Genomic DNA, 22,438 nt, shown 5'->3' with positions numbered 1-22,438 from the left:
AGAATTGTCAGATTTTCATCTAACCAAGACAAGTATGGACATAAGTTCTCTCGGAACCTAATGATCTACTTTTAATGCTCCTCACGTAGCTATTTATAATAGGATAAGTTGTTTCTCTCAGCATTTACTTAATGTATTTTTATTTATGTACCTTTGAAAAATATTAACTGTGTACAAATGCACTATCTTGTCATACAGTCACAGAGATGCTGGTCAATATTCTCAACATATGCTCTAACGATGAGCTGATCTCAGATGACGACGTAGAAGGTAAACTTCTTATTCAAACTAGAAACTAATGAGTTTTGATTGATTTATTTTGAAATTTTTTTGGTCTCACTAAAAAGAATCATGTTAATTGTAGAAAAAGTTTGATAACTGTAGGACTCACAGACAGGAAGAAAATAATCACTATTATTCTGCCACCCCAGAGGTCTGCTAATGTCTTTGTGTAAACTCTCTTTGTCTTTGCATAGATTTCTTTTTCCTTTTCATTTTTGTCACTTGCAAAAATGAGGTGACATGATGGTATCATGTCTTTATATCTATTTCTCATTTCCCTTTGGAGTTTAGTTTCTCCTAGTTACATAGTTGTTCATGTTATCATTCATTGTGCTAATCAATCACATGCTACTGGATATTAGTTTTTTTTTCCCCCTTCAACTTGAGCTTTTTAAATTGCTACAATTTTTTTACAGGCAGTGGTAGTGCATTCCTTTAGTCCCATCTCTCAGGAGGCAGAGGCAGGTGGATCTCTGTGAGTTCGAGACCAGCCTGGTCTTCAGATTGAGTTCCAGGATAACCAGGGCTACACAGAGAAATCCTGTCTCGGGGGGGAAGGGGGAAAGAATTCAAATTCTTATAGATAAATCATTACACGTTCTATGGACAGTCAGTCTTTGTTATATGTTTGATATGTGCCAAATACTGTTTATGCCTTGTTCTTAATAAATTAACTGTATTATAAGGAAGACAAACAAGAAATAAATATGATGCAGTTACTGATATTTGCTATGGAAGAAGTAATACAATATTAGTAAACCTGAGAGTAACATTTTCTTCTTTATAGGTTAAATGTCTAGAAACTGCATATGTATATCAGTTAGTATGTAAAGCTTAATCTGATACAGATAGCCTTTTAAAAGGCTATGTAAATTTGTATCTCTGTGATACATAGTTCTCATGCTTCCTCTAGTACTGTTTATTTTTCTTGTTTCAGTTTGTGTGTGCTTACACACGCACACACACACTCGCAGTGCCAACACTAGAACTCAGACATTGTGCAAACTAGGCAAGCATTTACCACTGAGTCGAATCCCTAGCCCTAGTTTTTAATTTGTTCTTTTTTGCCCCAACATATTTTTATTAACATTTATACTTTATGGTAACTAATAAACAATTCTCTTGTGTTTATTCCTCATGTTTTTTTTCTATTTTGTGATTATCAATTCATTTATTACTAGTTCTACTGGATTATATGCACGTTTTACTTCCCATATTGGTGTGTAAGATATCTTTGTCTGTGAATAGTAACATTGGTTATATGTGTAGCTAAGTGCTTTTTCCCCCATGATTTCTATCACTGTGGATTCATTTGTTACCTTTAGAAGAACTGTTTGAACTAATTTGTAGCCAGGTGCTTCTAGTGTGTTGTCAGTGGTTTGATCTGAAAGACAGGCTCTAACTTTTTTCTGAGGGTACAGGAGATATTGGAAATACAGTGTCACATAATCACAAACCTCCAAGTCACATTTTTTACAGACCTGTGCCAAGGCAATTCACTTACCTGTTATATAAAACATCGATGGTATAGAATGCATAGCGCCTGCTAGGAATCTAGAGCAACTGCCCAAACAGATTTTTATTAGATTCTTCATGGGGAATTGTGAACAGATAGGGTGTAGCTTGTGTGAGTTCCTTTTCTACATTGGAGATTGTTGAATGGAGCCAGACCTTTTGAGAAGATTTAAAAAGAAGAGCTTAAGTTAGGGACGATGAAATATGTAAAAAATTACTTGATTAAGTTGATATGCAAATCTAAGTAGAAATGGAAATGATTATAAACTTCTTGGACTGGTGAGGTGGCTTGCTGAGAAAGGCCGTTGCTGAAAGGCCTGATGACCTGAGTGCCATCCCCGGGATCCACATGGCAGAAGAGAACTGGTTCCCACAAGTTGCTTTCTGACCTCCGCACACCACTGCATAGTGTGCAGCTGGTGCTCTCTTCTCCCTAGGTGGGTTCTGGGGCTCTGACTCCGTCCAGCTTTGTGGGAAGAACCCTTACCCCCTGAACCCATCTCACTGTCTGAAAATTTGGATTTTAAATAAGCAATACAATCTAAGGATTTCTACTTCAGTCTTGCCTGTTAAGACAGCTGGAAAAGCTAGTTGTTTTTTGAAACGGCTTTTCTGTGTAGTCCTGGCCGTCCTGGAACTCTGTAGACCAGAGTGGCCTCAGACTCAAAGATCTACCTGCCTCTGCCTCCCAGGCGCTAGGATTAAAGTCATTTGCCACCACCATCTGGCTTGAATAGTCTTTAAATCCATATGAAAGCAGGCAAAAAAGTAAAGAATTACAAAATGAGAATAGAAAATACAGACAGTTGAACCAGTGTTTGAGACCATTTCTTTCTTGAAAACTCATGAATTTCAAAGGAGGAGGTAAAAAGTTTAAGAGCAATTTTTATAGTCTTGTGTAGCTAAGCTTAAAAAACTGGGTTTTATGACTTCCCAAGGAGGATGTACATGATCATAAGTTTCTACTCATTAGTTTGGACCTTGAAGGGTGTATCTGTGAGAGCAAGGATAAACTAGAAGGAAATATATTGTCTTTCTTCATCATTTCAGCTTTTGACATGAAGTCCAACCCCTGACAATATCCCTGGGATAGCAGCATGTCAGATATTAATAAGCAGTCTGTCAATACAGTATATGGCCATAATCGAAATAACCAAGCAAATAAGGAGATACAACAGCAGAATGAGGAAGAGGAAGGATTCCCCGAAACAGCTGGCAGTTTGGCTCAGTGGGCAAAAGGGATTGCTTCGTGAGCCTGTGGCCCTCGATTGGATCCTCAGAACCCACATAAAGAAAGGCAGGAGAGAACCGCTGCACGGAGCTGTCCTCTGCCTGTGTGTTCACACTGTGACACAACCTTCCCCAGCACACAGGCATGGGCAATAATAGTAACAGAAATAGGATCTTTTAAAACAAACTTCCAGGGGCTGGAGATGGTTCAGCAGTTAGAAGCACCCAGTGCCTACATGGTGACTCAACAACTTTCTGTTACCTCCTCATGGGCACAAGGCCTGCGAGTGGTGTACAAACATGAAGGCAAACTACCTATACACATAAATAAAATATTAAAAATACTAATTCTGGCCAAACCTGGAATTAAAGGCATATACCTTTAATTCTTCTACTCAGAGGAGGCAGAAGCAAATGAGTATGTGTGCATTCCAGGCCAGCCTGGGATACACAGTGAGGTCCTATCTCAAACTACACCAAAAGAATTTTCAGGAGCAGCAGAAATTAAAAATAGGCCTTCCAGATTATACAGACATTGGCTTCATCAGGTCAAACTTACAAACAAACAAACAAACAAACAAAAACAAACTTAAGATTGACTTGTCTTAGCCTCCTGAGCCCTGGGATTAAGGTGTGTACTACCATCCTTGGCTTGGTTTAAGTACTTAAAAGACCAGGTTGAAGATGTTGGTAGATAACTGAAAAGTGTAGCAGATTTGATAAAGTGTCAAATATGAAATTTATAAGACTGAAAAATAAGCTAACAAATTTGCAAATTTGATGGCTAAAGGTTTAAAGAATAGCATTGGGGCACTTGCTCTATAGATGTCAAGATTTACTGTAAAGCTACAGTGATTAAAATGATTAATTCAAGGGTAGATAAGCATTAAAACAGATTAGAGAATCCAGAATTAAACCTTGATTTTTATCAGAGGTGGTACTGTAGAATGTCTCTTTCTCTCTCTCTCTCTCTCTCTCTCTCTCTCTCTCTCTCTCTCTCTCTCTCTCTCTTCTGTTCTTTTTTTTTTTTTTTAAGACATGGTCTTACTGTGTAGCTCTGGCTGTCCTAGAACTCACTTTATAGATCAGGCTAGACTTGAACTCTGGATTAAAGGTGTGTACCAGCGATACCTGGCTAATAATGGTATTAAAATTAATACTTAGTGAACACCCACTTTTGAAAAAAAAATCTATGTGGAATTTATTTTGTATATCCAGAATACTTGTTTTTGTGGCTTTCTATTTCATTGAGATATGAAAGGTAGAGCAGGCTGAAGATGTGGCTCCAGGGTGGAGAACTTTCCTAACACCTGTGAGTTCCTGGGCTGCTATCTAGATTTGCTACCATCACAGCAACAAACTGATAAATAAGAACAATTGGTGATGAACGCCTCTCATCCCAGCACTCAGGACTGGGCCAGCCTGGCTTATGTAGTGAATTTCAGGTTAACCTGAGCTTCACAGAAAGACCGTTTTTTTGGTTTGGTTATTTTTTGTGTTTTGTTTTTCAAGACAGGGTTTCTCTGTGTAACAGTCCTGGCTGTCCTGGTACTCTCTTTGTAGACCAGGCTGGCCTTGAACTCACTAACATTTGCCTGCCTCTGCCTCCCAAGTGCTTGGATTAAAGGCATGTGCCACCATTGCTGCCCAGCGTCCCTTTCTTAACAAACAACAAAAGAAATGAAATGCAAAGCAATGAAATTTGTAGTATTTATAATATAGATAACCTTGAAATGAGAAAAATTCTTTAAATGGGATGCAAAAAAACACTAGCCATCCAGAAAACTATTAATAAATTGGATAAATTAAAAGCAAGAACTAGAACTGGAGAGATGGTTCAATGATTAAGAACACTAGCAGCTCTTATACCCACATGGTTGCAGCCACCACCAGATCTAATTCTGGTCCAGAGATCTTACGTGAGGCTCCCTCTGGCCTTTGAGGGCACTGTATACATGTGGTACACCTACATATCTGCAGGTAGCACTCATACACATAAAACAAAATATCTTTTAAAAATAAAATAAAGATAAATGCTTTTGTTTGTTCAAAGACTCTGTCAACATATGAAAAGGCAAGCTGCCCAGAAGGACAGGATATTTGCAGTAAGCCAACAAATGGCCCACTGACAAAAGACTAGATTACCACCAATTAAGATGATGGGGTATGAATAGGCACATCACAAAGAATTTCCAAATGGTTAGCAAAAAATATGAAAAGATACTCAGTCATGTTAGTAATCATAAAAATGCAAATTAAATCATGGCATATATCTTAGGGTTTCTGTAGCTGTGAAGAGACCATGACCATGGCAACTCTTATAAAGGAAAACATTTAATGGCATGGCATACAGTTTCAGAGGTTCAATCTATTGTGGTGGGACATGGTGGTGTACAGGAAGACAATGGTGCTGGAGAAGGAGCTGAGAGCACATCTTGCAGACAACTGGAAGTGATGTGAGATACTGGGCCTGGCTTAAGCATATGAGACCTCAAAGCCCGCCTCCACAGTGACATCCTTCCTCCAACAAGACCTCACCTACTCCACCTAAGCCATATTTCCCAATAGTGCCATTTCTTTTGGGGGCCATTTTCTTTCAAACCACCACAGATAATATTTCATACTTACCATATTGGCCAGAATTAAAGATGAGTCTTGTCTAGTGTTGGCCAGCACGTGTAGTAATTGGAATGTTCACACACAAAAGTATAATTCGGTAGATTCCACTTTAATAGAAGGTCTATTAAATTCCACTTTAATACACATGGTCTAGAACTGAGCATTCTTATATCCTAAGAAGAGACCAGAAATGTGCTTATGTGCAGCAAAGACAGGTGCACTGAAATACATACAAGAGCACCACATGCGGTTATGTTAGAACAACCCAAATGATCATTGCAGTACAGGTGGTAAATTGTGCCATAGTGGATAGGCATGGTGCCACATATCTTTAATCCCAACACTTGGGAGGCAGAGGCAGGCAGATCTCTTTTAGTTGGAGGCCAGCCTGGTCTACTTAGTTCTGGAACAGTCAGGGCTATGTAAAGAGACTGTTTCAAAAACAAAACAACAAAATTGTAGCATAGTGCTGCAGTGGAACCATATGTGATAATAACAATGGGCCACAGTGAATAAGTGAATGAGTCTTTTTATTCGTTTATTTATTTGTTTATTTATTATGTATACAATATTCTGTCTGTGTGTATGCCTGAAGGCCAGAAGAGGGCACCAGACCTCATTACAGATGGTTGTGAGCCACCATGTGGTTGCTGGGAATTGAACTCAGGACCTTTGGAAGAGCAGGCAATGCTCTTAACCTCTGAGCCATCTCTCCAGCCCCTAAGTGAATGAGTCTTACAAACATAATGTTGGATAAAATACGCCAATTGCCCCAATACTTAATTGTCCAGTTATGTGAAATCCCAAACCTGAAAACCACTGCCAGGCCTGAGGACCTTAGTTCAGTGCCTGGGGCCCACATAGTGGAAGAAAAGAAACAACTCCTGCAATTTGTCATCTGATCTCCTCTTGCTGAGTGTGCACACCAAGAGAAGATAAATAGAAGTTTCTAAAAAACAATAAAAACTATAGTGCATATAGATGCATTCCTACACAGTAAAACTTTCACAGAGCAGGAAGAAAAAAATCCCCATGAAAAGTGAAAGAGTGGTGTCATCTAGACAGGAGAGGCTGCAGGCGTCGGAGGTGCTGTGGGTTTTAGCAACATTGGTGACTGCCCTAAGTGATGAGTCTTACAGGCATGTGCTTCTTAACAAATCATATAGTGTAAAGTACAGAGAACTCACTGTGCTTCATAGTAAAAAACTGAAAAATTATATGCCTACAAAAAGGGGAAGATGGAACTTTTGGGAGCTGAGAAAACAAATTCATCGGAAGACAGTGGGGAAGGAGGCAAGTTAGAAAACATGTAACAGCACATGTATAAACATGCCTGGATGAGACCTGCTACTTCATGTGGTGGTAACTTAAAAAGCTAATTAGAAAAAACAAACAAAAACAAACCAAAGATCTTTTCCTGCTGTAAAGAAAGGTGCATCCACTGTTAAGGCTAGGAATGGAGCAAGGTAACAAGTTTTTCTTTAAATGCATTAGTGAATTCACGTAGTTTATTTGGAGGCACTAACGCCCTATTTAGTAATTAGGGGGTGCTGAATGTCAGTACCAGTTGCTAGAACTGAGAATAGAGGAGCAGGCAGGAACACTGAGCTCACCCAAGTGAAATAGGCAAGAACCTTTGAAAGAGCTGTTGATCCCCTTTGCTTCCTGTGACCTCTCCAAGTCTTGAGGCTGATCGCTAAAACTAAAGGAGTTCTGGAGCATAAATGACCCAACAAGAACTCGTTCCGTAACAGAGGCCCAGCATGCAATGCTCGGAGCTATCAGTTGCCTTCTCCCAGCTCTAAAAGCTTTTGATTCCCTCCCTGTCTTAATCGTGAGTGAATATCGAGGATCAGCAGGTCCCTAAGCAAAGTCTTTAGGAGACAGTAGCCATAGAGAGCAAGGTGGAACCCTGAAGGCTTACACCTATAAAAAGGAAAATGTCTCCTGAAAATGAGACGTGCTAGCCCGTCAAACAGCAGTGCAGTGTTCCTGCTAGATCTGCAAACTGTTCTGGCCGTTGTTTTTGTCCTTTGTGTTGTCCTACAAATAGTATCTTTGTGTTATTTTCGTGATGGGGGAGGTTGGATAATACTAGATGGGAACTGGTATGAACGGTTAAATTGTTAAGAAATGGAAGAAAGGACAGAAAAGGAGTCTGCATCAGCGCTCATGGAGCCTGCTCCTCTCCGTGCACTTCACTCCGATTTTCTTCTCTTCCATGTAACTCGCACCCTCCTCTCATGTGTCTGTCTCCATCTCCTTATTTCTTGGTGTCTCTTCTCTCTGAAGATCACTACATTTCAAGCTGTCCGAAAGGTATCCAATGGAAATGTGCCGTGAGCTAAATCCTTGCTGTCTGCTCTGCCGCCATTGATTGGCTAGTCGTTTTGAATTGGTAGTGGAGCAGTTTCACATGGCTTCCCACCCTCCCTCTCAGTAGGAACAGCTGGCTCCTGTGAACCAGTTGTTTGATCCAGCAGCATCGGGAGGTGGGAGAGAGGGAGGAAAGCCTGTGTTTCTCCATCTGACTTTTGGATGCCATCTCCTGGTGTTCGCCTGGATCTTACCTTTCATGTTTGGGCTATTTCCGAAATCTTAAGTAAGAAAAGGCCATACAGTCTTACCTTAACTTTTCAGTGTTGCTTTTTAAAATGCCTTACCCATCCTGGGAATCTGTGTGACACAGTCGTTGGCAGATCCCGAAGAAACAGATAATGACTGGTGTGATCGGTGGAGATGAGAGATGAAAGCGGCCCTCCTGAGTTCAGGACAGCTGCTCCCTTTGGCAGACCAGACCTGCATCCAAAGGTGGCACATAGCTTTCTCAAAAGAGACCGTGGCTTGTAGCGGCTTGTCATTGTGAGCTTTGTGTCTTTGTTTCATCAGTCACTGTGTTCAGCATTTCAGACCTACACAACTTTCTGCTCCCCCCATAGATGACTCGGTGTCTTTTTGTGGCCCCTTTATTCATTCTTCATTTCTTATCTTCTGGTGTGTTCCTCTTGTTCCTTGCAACTTCCTGGGATTTTTTGTTTTTTTTTTTTTCAAGACAGGGTTTCTCTGTGTAGCCCTGGCTGTTCTGGAACTCTCTTTGTCACAGAGATGGCCTGCCTCTGCCTCCCAAGTGCTGGAATTAAAGGCACGCCCCACCACCTCCAGGTTATTGTTTTTTTAAAAAAATTAGGCTTTGATTTTTTTTTTGTCGTTGTGGTTTCTCTTTAATTTAACTACAAAAGACACTCCATCCTGCATTTTAAAGAGCTGTCCTGTTAACCACATCCCTTTAACTCACTTGTTCTTTGTATTTTCTAAGGAAGCACTTCAGTTCGAAAAGAAGTCATCAAGAATAAAATCAGAGCCATTGGGAAAATGGCGCGGGTCTTTTCGGTTCTTCGGTAAGGTTCTGTCATTACACTGTGGGCTGAAGGCATTTGGAAAGTAGGTTAGAAGGTAGCTTTAGAGTGGTGTTTTTAAGGTTGCCGTCTGGTGCTAGAACTGCGAGTCCTCTGGTTGAGTGTAGTACTTCTGGTTGAGTGCAGGTTGAACCAAACTTCCATGGGAAAGTAACAGTGTTTAGAAACCATTCATTTGGTACTGGCATAGATGTAGAGGTTTGATGTGGATTTTAGAGCCAGATTCCCCATGTTCAAATTCTGGCTTTCCTTACCTATGTTGTCTTGGGTTTAATCTCTGGGTCTTAAGTTTCCTTGTCTATAAACTAGAGATTATAATAGGTCCTAGCTCAAGTGTTGTTAGCTGAGTCAAATGGGATAATATGTGGGAAACAGTGCCTGGCTGTTTCCATCTGAAGTGTTTGCAGAAACCCTGGGTCAGATGGAGGTCGGGGCCTGTCTTCATCTCTTCTTCAGATGTCACTGCCTGGCTGTGCTGAGGCTCCCTGGCATTAACCAGGGCTTCCATGTTCCTTCGCAGGGAGGAGAGTGAGAGTGTGCTAACCCTCAAGGGCCTCACTCCCACAGGTACACTCCCCTTGGGGGTCCTCTCTGGAGGAAAGCAGACCATTGACACTGGTGAGTATGAATGTGCCCCTTCCAAAAAGCCTGCCGCATTACCAGCCATCAGTGAACCTATGTAGAACCTGATGCTAGAGCAATGGATATTTATCTAAGGGAGGATGAATCTTGACCCTTATTTTTTTCTGTACACACACACACACACAAAATATTTCAGAGTAGTTGACCTTTAAATGCAAAAGTTAAAACAAACTCAGTTAAAAAAAAGTGTAGAGAATAGGCATTGTAGTAGGCAGAGTCTTTAATAAGAGACAGAAAGTACTGACCTTAAAAGAAAGTAAAGTTTATTAAAATTAAATTACGCTTATGAAAGTACATAAGAGAACAAAAAGGCACGCCATAAGAATATTTCTGCGTTATCTATGTCTGACAAAGGCCTTGTTTTAGGATAGACAAAAAATAATAAGAAAAAATAAATTTAAAATATAGCCCAATGATCTTTTCAGTTTATTTCACCAAAGAGGATTTCAAGATGGCCAGTAAACATCTATGAAGATGCCTAACATAGTTACTCATCTGGAAGATAAATGTAAAGTCTAGTGAAATATGACTATATACCCATAGGAATGACTGAAATTAAAAAATCGACAAGCTCAAGTGTCTCTGAAGAACTGGACTAGATATAGGCTAGTGGGCTTATAACTAGACTCAACCACTTTGACCAGCTGATTGCCAGTAAAGGAAAACATATTTGTACCCACAGTGTGAAACTCCATACCAAGAATATCCAAGAGGAATTAGCATGTGTGTCTATCAGAAAGGATACTACATAAGGATGTTTACTATGGTTTTTATCATGGTAGCTCCAAATCAGAAGCAGCTCCCCTACCTGTTGGTAGTGAGTAAGTTGTACTGTATTGATACGATGGGCTATTGCTCACCCACTAGTCCTGTTGCTTTAACTTCAGAGCAGAAGCTCTGTCCATCAGTAAACGAGTAATGAGCTCTGAAATTCAGAAGTCATCCTAAATTGATTAAAACACCGATTCACACCAGAAATGAAGAGGCACAAAATATATTGGAACCAAGTCCAAAAAGGTGTGAAGAAACATGTACATCACAAGTTAGCATATCTATAAAATTCTCTTACTGCCCTTAGTTTGCTGCCCTTGAAAGATTTGCTCTTCCAAGATCTAGCAAAAACCTAAAAAAAAAAAAAAGTAGATTAAAGCAACTTTGTGGATTAGTAAATTTTCAAAATTTTTCAAGTAAAGAAGCTATATAAACAAGTCTCTCTCTTTTTTACCCATATTACCCCAAAACCCCCTCGTCAGCGCTGTTCACAGAAAATCTCACATGACTAAGTAACAAATCAAAGAGGATAAGTGTCTTTAAAACCAACAAAACCCGGCACGTTTCTTTAGGAGTGGCCTTAGGTTGACCATGCTTCCTTCAGTGGATGACTTCACAGCCATGTTCACAAGCGGCAGCACTAAATAGATTCAGTGAGTTACAAAGGTGAGAGGAGGTGGATATGTACACTGTATGCGTAAAACTCCTGCAACCATTGGGTTGAGGGTGCATATTTTATGGGCCTGTGAGATGACCCAGTGAGTAATAAATGATGCTTACTGCCAAACTTGATAACCTGAGTTCAGTCTCACATGGTGGAAGGAGAGAACTGCCTCCTGCACTCTTTAACCCCCGTATGTGTGCTGTGGCATGCTCGTGAATGCACACTTTCTCTCTCTCTCTCTCTCTCTCTCTCTCTCTCTCTCTCTCTCTCTCTCTCTCTCTCCACACACACACACACACACACACACACACACACACACTAAATAAAAATGTAATTGGAACATTTAAGGGGCTGGAGAGATTGCTCAGCAGTTAAAAGCTGTTATTGCAGAGGACCCAGGTTTGATTCCCAGGAGAAACAATCATACCCATAAATAAAAATAAATCTAAAGCCAGATGGTGGCACATGCCTTTATCACAGCACTCGGAAGAAAGGGCAGGAGGGTCTCTGTGAATTCAAGGCCAGTTTAGTCTACATAGCTAGTTCCAGGACAGCTAGGGCTAGACAGATAAACTCTGTCTCGAAAAACAAACAAAAACCAAAATTTAAATACTGACTTGCACACTCTAAACAATTGAATTTTATTATGATATAGGAATTATATGTTAGGGGGCTGGAGAGATGGCTCAGTGGTTAAGAGCACGGCCTGCTCTTCCAAAGGTCCTGAGTTCAATTCCCAGCAACCACATGGTGGTTCACAACCACCTGTAATGAGATCTGGTGCCCGCTTCTGGCCTGCAGGCCAGGCAGACCACTGTATACTTAATAAATAAATAAATCTTAAAAAAAAAAAAAGGAATTGTATGTTAGTTAACAGTTTCATGATTTTTTTTTCTTACCACGTCCCTTGTTACAGACTGCTGTGCTAATAACCAATACAAAAGAACGGTCCTATGAGAACCCCAAAAATGTGATACTGGAGGCCTGTAGAGATGGCTCAACCACTAAGAGTACTTGTTATCCTTGCAGGGCACCTGGATTCAGTTCCCCGCACCCACACGATGGCTCACAATCATCCTTAACTCCATCCAGTTCTAGGGGATCTGACACCCTCTTCTGACCTCCATATATGCAGACAAAACTTTCATACATATGAAATAAACAAATCTAAAATACTTTTCTTTGAAATTTGATGCTGCTATGTACTACAGAAATTCAAACTCTAAATAGGCCAGCACGATTCATAGAATTTTAGACAAAGGTTTGGCTCCCACGTCCTCACGGCTGCCTGAGCAATGCCCTGCTCTGTGAGAAGCTGCTGTCACTTACTTATGTGGCTTATTGGGCCATCTGAGGTTAGGGAGGATGCATGTGGCAGTGCTTTTAACGGAGCCTTCCAGGGGCATCCCAAGCACTTGGGTTGCCAAGAGATGTAGGAGGGCAGGTAGCTTTGCAGCTCTCCCCCTTCTTGTAGTGACAGGTAAAGCCTCACAGTGGTCTGGCTCCCTCCCTAGGAAAATTGCTATTGGAGAGATAGAATCTTTCTTGCTGCACCCTAGACCTTTTTGTATATTTTACTATCTGATAGAGAATGGCAGGAGGAAGTTTCCTTGTTGGTGGTCATTTTTAAATTGCTTCCATTTCTGTCGCTGAGAGGGGGAAGATGGCTTTCTTAGTAATTGACCTGCTCTCCTACACAAGAACAGAAGCTATATGGAGTGTCAGTGTGAGCCTCTGCATAACTTCCATCTCAGATGGGTGTATGAATTTGAGTTCAAATCAGTGCCTAGTCATTTACCCCTAGACTGGAAGTAACATCTCATCTATAACCTATTTTTCTCCCTTTCCAAATGCCAGAGCTTTCCAAGGGGTACCATATTGCTGTTGTTTATTAAATGGTTAAGGACAGTTGGATTATACATCAGTCATTTGAAAACATTAAGAAGAAGGATTTTTAAATAGGACCCAATAGCAGCTCGCCTGATATGATCTGAGCAGTTATAAACCCAAACACAGTTGTGATGTTAAATTATCTGATTTGACAAGTCATTTTGATGTGTGATCACAAGACATAAACTAGCCAGCTGCTAGTTTCGAATGAAGAGAGCAGCAGTCCTGTGCCACCAGAAATGCTGGAAATGTTAGATCCTCCCCACCTCATGTGCACATCCTCCTTCAGCTCTTTGCAGTAATCCCCTAATTTCTTTTAACTCAGAACTGACTTCAGTTATGGGTGGGTGTGCTGCCCGGGGGACTCTGGGATGTCTGCTGGCAGCATTGCTGTTGGTTCACTCACTCTTTCTCTGTCTTCATTTTTCATGCCACTGCTCCTGCCTTCTTGCAGCCACAGTAGAAGCGGCAGAGGCACAGAAAGGTATGGTCATGTCACTTGTTGGAACGCCCCTGTGTCTATGCGCCAGTCGCAAAGCTTCATCAGCATTTCCAGACTCACTTGTATCTGCAGAACTGTGACAGAAAAGGAGGATGGCCCTCAGTGTGGCCACGTGTCTGCCTGTTTCTCAGATGACCTTCACACAGTTTATGTCCTTTCTAAATCTGTCAGTTTTGTGTAATGACAGAAGTCAAATGATTTAAGTAATTTTTTCTTCATTAAGAGAATTAGATAGGCATGCTTTGTTACCTAATGACTCAAAAGGCTAGCAGGCATGGAGGCAAAAATAGATAGAACTTAGATGCTTCATTTCTGAAGTTGACCGAACTGAAGTTGCATTCAGACTAAAGTATCTTTGTTTCTATGGAGACACATTTTAAGTAATACCATTGGAATTGATAAACCTGTATTATAGATTTAGTGATTTTATTAGATAAGGTGATTTCTTTGACAATTCAAAATTGAGTCAGGCTGGAATTATAGCTCAGTGGTAGAATGTTTGCTTAAGGTGTGTGAGGCCTGGGGTTCAATCCCCAATACCACAAGAAAAAAATTTCAAAGATGAATCAGATTGGCAGTGTCTAGAAGCTGTACTGATCTTATCCTATGTTCTGACTGTAAAGATAAAAAGCTGTTTTGAACAGATAGCTCTCTTGTCGCTTCTGGTGGTCAGGGTGATGCTTGTGCTTAAAGTAACCATTTGTGTGGTGTGCAGGGTTCCCCTGGTGTCGCCCTTTTCTAGAACTGAGCAGGTTTCTCTTAAGAAACTATTTCAAATGTGTGAAGGCTAATTAAGAGCTAATCTTTCTTATCAAGATTATTTTTGCCAGAATTTTTAATCTATGACGGTTTCTTTCTCTCTGTGAGCTATATGGAAGCAATGGTGGTGGACAAGGCTGATTTAATCACGTGTTGCTTGTCACCAGACATGTGCTCTGTGCCACCTTCCTGTGTGTTCCTAGGAGATAGCTGTGTGCTTAGAAACTTGATCTAAGCTGTTAACTTTGCCACCTCCCTGAGCACTTCCTCCCCCCCTTTTTTCTCTGCAGCCACCAGAGGATATCCACAGAAGATCCGGAGTTTTGAAGAAGCCCGAGGTCTAGACCGAATTAATGAGCGCATGCCACCCCGAAGAGAAGGTGGCCATCCTGATGGGCCAGTCAAGATGGTCCACTCACACGCTGCACGAAGGGGCGACCACAGAAAGAAAGCCCCGCAATGACTTGGAGCCCCGTGCAGCCCAGATGAGTTCCAACCCTGCGATCAAATCATATTTATTTATTATTGGAAATGAAACAGAAACAACTCAAACAACTTAAACTTGGAGGTGCATTTGTAATTCAGCCGCATTTATTCTGTAAGAAAGATGACCATTTTATAAATTCTTTTAATTTATGTTCAATATATATAAAAAGTACTTCTGTTTTGTTCCCTGCTCCCCTCGTGGATCTGATTGTCGTCAGTGAGTGTGTGTGTCTGTGTGTGTGTGTGTGTCTGTGTGTGTCTGTGTGTGTGTGTGTTGAAGCTTTGTTCTGTAAAGAAGACTGTCCCCTAATAAAAAGGGACTTGAAAGCCTCAACCCTGGGTTTCTGACTCAGGCTACTACTTATCCCTTCTCTTGTCTGGGGAGGGGATTTCTTTCATTGAAGACTTGTAATTTTACTAACTCCAACATGTCTTCTCATTCCCCTTTCTGTTTGATACCGTTGAAGAAAACCTTAGGTGGCAGTAGCTAAAACTGCTTCTGTTCTGAGGGAAACTTGAACTTCCAAGAGAATAACTTAATCTAATGATTTTTAAGATCCAGGTGGGACTGGCTTCTGTAATAATTTACTTTTGGACTCTTCAGTTCCATGAGTGTGGGGTTTTTGTTTGTTTGTTTGTGATACACAGGATTGAACCCATGCCTCACACATGGCATGAATGTCCTCTGCCGCTCAGCTGTGCCTCCACTCGTAGGCTCATTTTAATGGTTCTAATACAGTTCCTCCTAAACACTGAGGTGGCTAAGGCCGATGACTTGAGTTTGATCCTCAGGATCCACATGGTGGAAGGAGAGAGAGAACCAGCTCACAGAAGTGATCCTCTGACTGCCATACAAACACTGTGGAACACACATAAATAAAAAAATTAATAATACTGAGAGGTTTTCTTAGAATTGCTTAAAGTCCCCTTGGAAGTTTAAGGGAGATTTTCAAGGTTTCAATTGCTGCTAGATTCTTTAGCTTTTATTGTTTAATCCCAGATGAGTCCATCTGCAAAGGAAGTTGAGTATTTTCTGAAGGCCGGCAGGACATGCAACACTGAGACCTGGCCTTGCCCTCCTGTGTCGTCGCATCAGGCACGCGTCTGTTTCCCACTGGCAGTCTTCTAACAGGAACTTATTAGACGGTGCAGTGGGGTCCTTGTAAACCGACCTTGTTAGAGGGTCCAATGAGTGAGGCTTCTGGTCTAAAGTTAGTTAGAAAACTAGCCTCTAGTCACGGGGTCTTCATCCTTCAGGGGTCATTGGGCTGAACTCTGTGGAACCTTGGTTAGCATAATTTGGAATCCAAAATTAGGGACTCAGATATAATTACCCCTTAGGTTTTTATTTTTTTGACACAGAGTCTCACCATGTAGGCCTGGCTGGCCTGGAACCCACAGAACTCCGCCTGCCTCTGCCTTGTGATTGCTAGGATTAAAGGAATGCACCACCGCATTTGACTTTGATTTTAATTTCTGAGACAGGCTCTTATGTAGCTGAGGCTGCCCTTGACCTCCCAAGTGCAGGCATTACAGGTATACTCCACCACTCCTGACTAGCTTGTTGGGCATTTTTTCTTTAAACTTTTTAAAGAATGTCCTAACTTAGAAGATTTGGGACTGCTTGGACTTCACCTTTAGCTCCATCTGATCACAGGTACCATGTCACAGCACTCACTGGTGAGCTTTATGATGACTTGGATTCTGAGCCCCTTGGTCAAAGCTTGTAGAACTCTTTGATGTGATGTGGGAATCTGGCATTAAAGTAAGTATCTCAGACAATAATATAGTACATTGGGAGATTTGGGAAAAGCATAAAAACAACAGTAATTTTTGCTTTTTAAAAAAATTTTATTTTTATGAGGAAAATAAAAGGTTAGCTTGTTTATCTGAGGGATTTTTTGGACTTACTTTATTTTATGTGAATGAATGTTTTGCCTGAATATATGCATGCGTGCCATATGTGTGCCTGGTGCACAAAAAGTCAGAAGAGGATGCCCCAGGTTATCTGAAGCCTTGAACTAGAGTTACAGATGGTTGTGAGCCACCTTACGGGAGCTGGGATTGAACCCAGTACTCTGCCAGAGCAATAGGTGCTCTAAACCACTGAGCCATTGCTCCAGCCCCTATCTGTTTTTGTTTGTTCTTTTTTTTTAATACCTTTGCTAACATTTTGCTGTTTATTCATGACAGAGATCAAAGTGTTTTTGGGAGTTGTAGTGTTCCTGCATGGATTGCTTTGTTCATAAAAGAGAGCCCAGTGTGATGGCACAGGTTCACAGTCCCAGCACTGGGGATGTGGAGGCAGAAACACCAGTAAATTCAAGGTCATCCTTAGCTGCCTAATGCATTCCAAGGCCAAGGGACAGTGGGATGGCTCAGCAGGGAAAGGTCTTGTCTTTGAGTCTATGATGTCACTCAGATAACTGGAGCCCACTGGTGAAGAGACAACCAGCTTCTGCTAGTTGGCCTCTCAGCTCCATATGTGCTATTTCGTGCATATACAAAATAGGTAAATATAAAAATTTTAATAAAAAATGGTGGCTGGACAGCAGCTGGTAGTGGCACATGCATTTAATTCCAGCACTCAGGATCTCTCTGTGTTTTACTACGTCTTTCCCCTGTATTCTAAATATGCCCAAAACACTTCCCTCTTTTTCGGTTTTCACATTAGGTCCACAGGGATCTTCTTTTTCAGAAACTTCTCCCATTCAGAGAAATCACAGTAACCACTTCTTAAAGCAGTTCTCTAGGAATGGCAGAGCCCTCTGCAAACCTCTGAAGCACCGTTTTAAAGTGGATATTCCACACAGAAAGGGCTTTCTAGCTGTGGTTAAATATGCGCGTATGAAACTTCACACTTACCAAAGACTAAGTTTTAAATAGAAATTTAAAAATTTGTCTGACATAAAAGGAACATCCCTTTTCAATCTCTGTGTTCTGATAAAATCTGGATAATACATGTGTGTGCTTAGATGGTTTGTGTGTGCATAGATGGTTTGTGTGTATGTGTGCATAGATGGTGTGTGTGTGTGTGTGTGCATAGATGGTGTGTGTGTGCATAGATGGTCTGTGTGTGCATAGATGGTCTGTGTGTGCATAGATGGTCTGTGTGTGCATAGATGGTCTGTGTGTGCATAGATGGTCTGTGTGTGCATAGATGGTCTGTGTGTGCAGTGCTGGGGTTGCTAACTAGTGTGTTACAGTGTAAACAGCCTCCGTTTTCTTTGCAATCTCAAGGCAACAGATACCTCTTATGTCACTAGATATTAACCATCAAAGTATATATGACTTGTCACATGACGATGGGGTGCTTGATGTGGCTCCTTGCCTAGGAACAGAGATGTCAGACTGTCAGGGAATGCCAGCATTGCTCCCATCTACCACTTCCTCTCTTTCATTGCCTTTTCTCTTCTTTCAGAGTAGCTTGCTGTTCAGTGAAGCGAGTTTCCCTCGCTGGCAAACACTTCTTTTCTTACCCTGACAACTTAGGGATGATTTCCTGACACTTCAGAATGGGAATTAAAAACCCTCTTGTTTTGGTCAGTAGAAGATCAGTTGATGACATTAAGGAGCAGAGGTAGAATTTCTGAAAATGGAGTAGCTCTGAGACTTTTTCAGCCTTCGCATTATTCCTTAGTTACTTTTCTCTATGTGGCTTTCAAACACAAAGTGTGAGGCAGCTGGTGTATGTAAGAAAAATATCCTAAGTCATGTGAGATGCAGCTGGGCTTCCTGCTTATAGCCATTGTGCAAGACTTCTCTCCAGTCTTCAATTGAGGAAGCCCAAATCCCTTCCCTCTGCCTTATGTAAACCTTGCCGCTGATCTCCCAAGTATTGCCTATATCATATCTATAAATGCCTATAAAGTCCACACGCTAGAGAATTAAGTCTATGCTGGTCAATCTGAGTGACCACTCAGTTATCCTAGTTTAAGAAAATCCTGCCCCACACTGTGGTTCATAGTTTCCTTCATATTAGTGATCATCGGATCTTCTGCTCAATGTTTGTTTTGAAGATAATTTCCTAACCAGTAAACACTTGAGGTCGCATTCTAGAACCCCAGGATTTAACCTAGATGTTATGGTAACGGCAGAACCCAGGTTTCTTGCTTTCAGTTTTCCCTACTCAGGCAGAAAACAATTCCAGAGGAAAAGTGGGCGTCAAGCCCAGTGTTGGGTATGAGGCTCCAGTTTGCTAGATTGTTTGTGGATTTAGCCATGGGGTTTGACCTCATCTGACAGCCACCTCATCTTTCCTGTAGTCTGTTAGGCTGGTGTAAAGGGCAGCCAGGATGGGCCAGTGAGACACCAGCGAGGGAGCTGTGGGTCACACACAGGAATCCCTTTCAGTCCCTGCTATGGTCACAAGCTCATAGGACAGCCGTAAGAAAGAACAGACGTGTGTAGAGAAGAAAGCTGGTCAGCCAAAGGACAGGGACAATGCTCTCATCTTGGATGCCAGCAGTGAGCTGTGTTAACAATAGGGCTCTGTGCCATTGAGTCTGAGAGAGGGAACTACATGACATTGGGACTGGGAGCTGTCCTGCCTCTATCTAGCCAGCCAAAGTGAATGGGGTCAGTGTTAGCTGCTTTCATCTATGCAGTCACAAAGGTAAAGATGATACTGCGGGCATATTCCCTCCTGGGAGGCCTTGACCTCGCGCCTCAGCAACCGTGGCAAGACGTGCTAAATAACACCTTTCTTTGAGCCAGGGTTATGCATCGTCAACACTTTTATGCCAAGTCTAGGTGGTTTCAGATCAAGCAGCGAGGACGTGGACATGGACCATCCCTCTGTGCAGCTCTGAAGTAGAGCCAAGCACGCTGCCTACCTGTAAGTCCCTGCCACATTCCCCTCGAGCCTTTTCACCGTTTTCCAGGTCCCCCCTCCGTGTCCTTTTGGTTTGAGGGGGGCATATCAAAGTGAAGTGCACATGATTAGAAGCAGGCAACCAGAGATTGTGATTTGTGGTGGTAAAATGTGATTTGGATTGGGCACAGGATGAAGCAAGAGGATCACTGCAAATCTGAGGCTAGCCTGGTCTCACAGTGAATTCCAGGCTAGCCAGGGCTATATAATGAAAACCTGCATTGAGAACAAGAGAAAAAGAAAATGTGTTTTTGTCTGTCCCCAAACTTTTGTAAAGATGCCATCAGGAGCTCCTCGTTATTCCTTTCTCACAGCATTCTAATCCGTAGCTCTTCTTCCTAATAGGAGTTTCATCGACCTTCTCCTTGGTCGGTTCCTGGTCTTGCTGCCTAGGTGATGAGGTGGTCACACATGCTGATCTAGCTAGTGGCTCTCTGAATGATGGGCTATTTGCTTGTGCTTAGAGGTTACCCGCATTCTCTTGCTTTCTGTTATGTTAAAGACAGTTGTGGAAACGTTACTTATCAACAGGAGACATTAATAAGTCTTTGTGAATAATAAAAGTTTTGTAAGAACTTTCTTACTGTATATTGGAAGTCACTTTTAAGATTAAAAGAAGAAAATGCCCTTAAAATTGAAGAAAAACTTCATTGACTCCCTGTGTCTTTATTTCCTTGATTTCTTAGTAGAAGGATTTACTAAGTTTGGCTCTGACCCAGGTAATAACTCCAGAGGCAAGGGAAAGCCTGGTTTCTGATGTCTGGTCTGGTCTCTAACAACACCAATCAAGTCCTTTCCCAAGAAATGACCTCCCCTCCCCCAGCCACAGTTACTGCTCTGATGGCCTCTTCCGAGTTTCTACTTTTCCCCACATAAATCCCCTTCCCTTGCCTCTTGCCCCATCCTGGAATTATGCCCACAACTAACTTCTGCTCTAGTCCCTGATTCTTCTGTGACCTCTCCAGCAGAGGCCCCTCCTTGAAGTTTGAAAAAGAAAAATGATAACCCAGAAAACAGTCTTTACAAAGCACAAAAAATATGTTTTACAATAGTCATTTAATAAGTGTGCATATGATCTTAACCATAGACATGGGTGGATTCCAGCCTGGGAAAAGTCAGAGGCCAGAAAGAAGTTGATGGAGAGTTGTAATACCAAGCTTAGAAGGACCAGACCAGCCTTGGAATCCTCTGAAGAGAACATAGATCCCAAGGGGCTATGAATGCACAAGAGCGGATAAGCATCGCTGCACAGCTTGGGGCTGGAGATAGGGAAAGCCTGGGGCCCGGGAGAGGGACTTGGACGGATTATGACAACAGAGGTGGAAAGGCTAAATCTAGGTCTATTGGACCCAAATTGCAACATTGACATCAAATACAGCCACAGTGTGCAATTTTCAGACCAGAAAAATGAGCCCAGATTTTTAACTGCACAAGAGCCAAGTGGATATTTTATGTTGTTACCCCAGTGACTTCCTGAGCTAACAGTGGCTTTATCCCTTTGCTAAAGCTCCAGTGAGATGAGGTAATGTTTGCCCTTATTTGCAGAGTCGTGGGAAGCTGCTTAAGAGCCTAGGAAAGAAGGATGACACACTGAGTCACACTGACCCCTGCTAGATCAGAATCTAATCCCCACTTTGTGGTCTGCTATGGGTAGTAAGATGATTTCCTCCTCCTCCTCTTCCTCCTCCTCCTCCTCCTCCTCCTCCTCCTCCTCCTCCTCCTCCTCCTCCTCCTCCTCCTCTTCTTTCCTTCCTTCTTTCTTCCTTCTTCCTTCTCTTTTTAAAGATCACAACTCTTAAGATTGTCTTAAAAATCTGCTTATCAACAGTGGGTTGGTCACTTAGGGGTAAATTAAGTCTTAACGTTGATACAGTGAAGACAGTTCATCATAGAACTCTAGGAGGCAGGAAGACAGGTTAGCCTTTGTTTGGAGACCAGCACTCTACCTCATGGTACTCTCTGGCCAGCCAACCATCCCTCTGTCTCCCTTATCTCAGTTTACCTGAGCTGGAAAGGAAGGCTGAGGCAGACCTAATTTTCCAGCCCCTGGGTCTGTGCCCTTGTCTTTGGTCAAAATGACTTGGCTTGCGTTCCCTCTGACGTCATCATTTATATCCTCCTCTGTAGAGTCTGCTTTCTCGAGAGCTGGCAACTTGTTCTTTTCATCCTTTGTAAGAACTGAAGAAAGTCTGTCTAGCTCGGCCCTTCTCGGAGGCATCCTGCTTGCCCATAGCATTTGTTTGTTCGCCCATGAAAAGGAACACACGGTGGATGTTATGTCAGTCAGTGTCCAGGCCTCCTGCAGGACGGGCTGGATAAACTGGGCAAGGACTGCTTCTTTCCATAGCCTTTGGGGTTTAGATGTTGAGAACCATGCGGTGCCTATTATATGTGTGCTATGAAAATATTTGTGCAAGGCAGGCCTGAAATCCCGAGCCTCTGATTCCCTTGGCTTTTACATACCTGTCCTGACTGCAAGGCCTGACACTCACCATCCTTGACCTGCACTGTGGGTTTTTGTTCATTTGTTTTTTTTTCTTTCCCACTCAGAATTCCTTCACTTTGCCGTGACTGAATAAAAAACAAAACAAAACACAAACTTCCAAATAGGCCAGTGTGTAAGAGGGCCCTTGGAGTCCCAAAGTGGGTCACTTCACTTTCCTGCCTTGTTCGCCCCTGTTCCCATGAGTGGTTGGCATATGTGGGGCCATTGATAGAGTTCATTTGGCAGCACTGCAGGAGCTGGAGTCAGGAGATGGCCCCAGGGGTGAAACAGAGTCCCTGCCTGG

General features: G+C 42.1%; 1 protein-coding gene across 5 annotated transcripts in view; it reads left to right on the top strand.

Moving 5' to 3' along the window:
- Positions 1-14,968, top strand: part of Ppp3cc (protein phosphatase 3 catalytic subunit gamma) — a 74,915-nt gene extending 59,947 nt beyond the window's left edge. For 2 of the 5 annotated variants that reach the window (XM_075950008.1, XM_075950012.1), the window contains exons 10-15: positions 199-270; positions 7,939-7,965; positions 8,963-9,044; positions 9,583-9,680; positions 13,484-13,513; positions 14,581-14,968. In XM_075950008.1, the coding sequence (XP_075806123.1) occupies positions 199-270; positions 7,939-7,965; positions 8,963-9,044; positions 9,583-9,680; positions 13,484-13,513; positions 14,581-14,753 (482 nt within the window). In that variant the 3' untranslated portion in view covers positions 14,754-14,968. The remainder of the gene's footprint in view (positions 1-198; positions 271-7,938; positions 7,966-8,962; positions 9,045-9,582; positions 9,681-13,483; positions 13,514-14,580) is intronic. The other 3 variants (XM_075950010.1, XM_075950009.1, XM_075950011.1) reach the window with 3 other exon arrangements.
- Positions 14,969-22,438: the final 7,470 nt, after the last annotated feature.

The sequence above is a fragment of the Microtus pennsylvanicus genome, chromosome 15 (genome assembly GCF_037038515.1).
Source record: "Microtus pennsylvanicus isolate mMicPen1 chromosome 15, mMicPen1.hap1, whole genome shotgun sequence".
In the NCBI taxonomy this organism is placed as follows: Eukaryota; Metazoa; Chordata; class Mammalia; order Rodentia; family Cricetidae; genus Microtus; species Microtus pennsylvanicus.
Note: the sequence above shows the minus strand (reverse complement) of the source record. Positions and strands in the feature narration are given on the sequence as shown.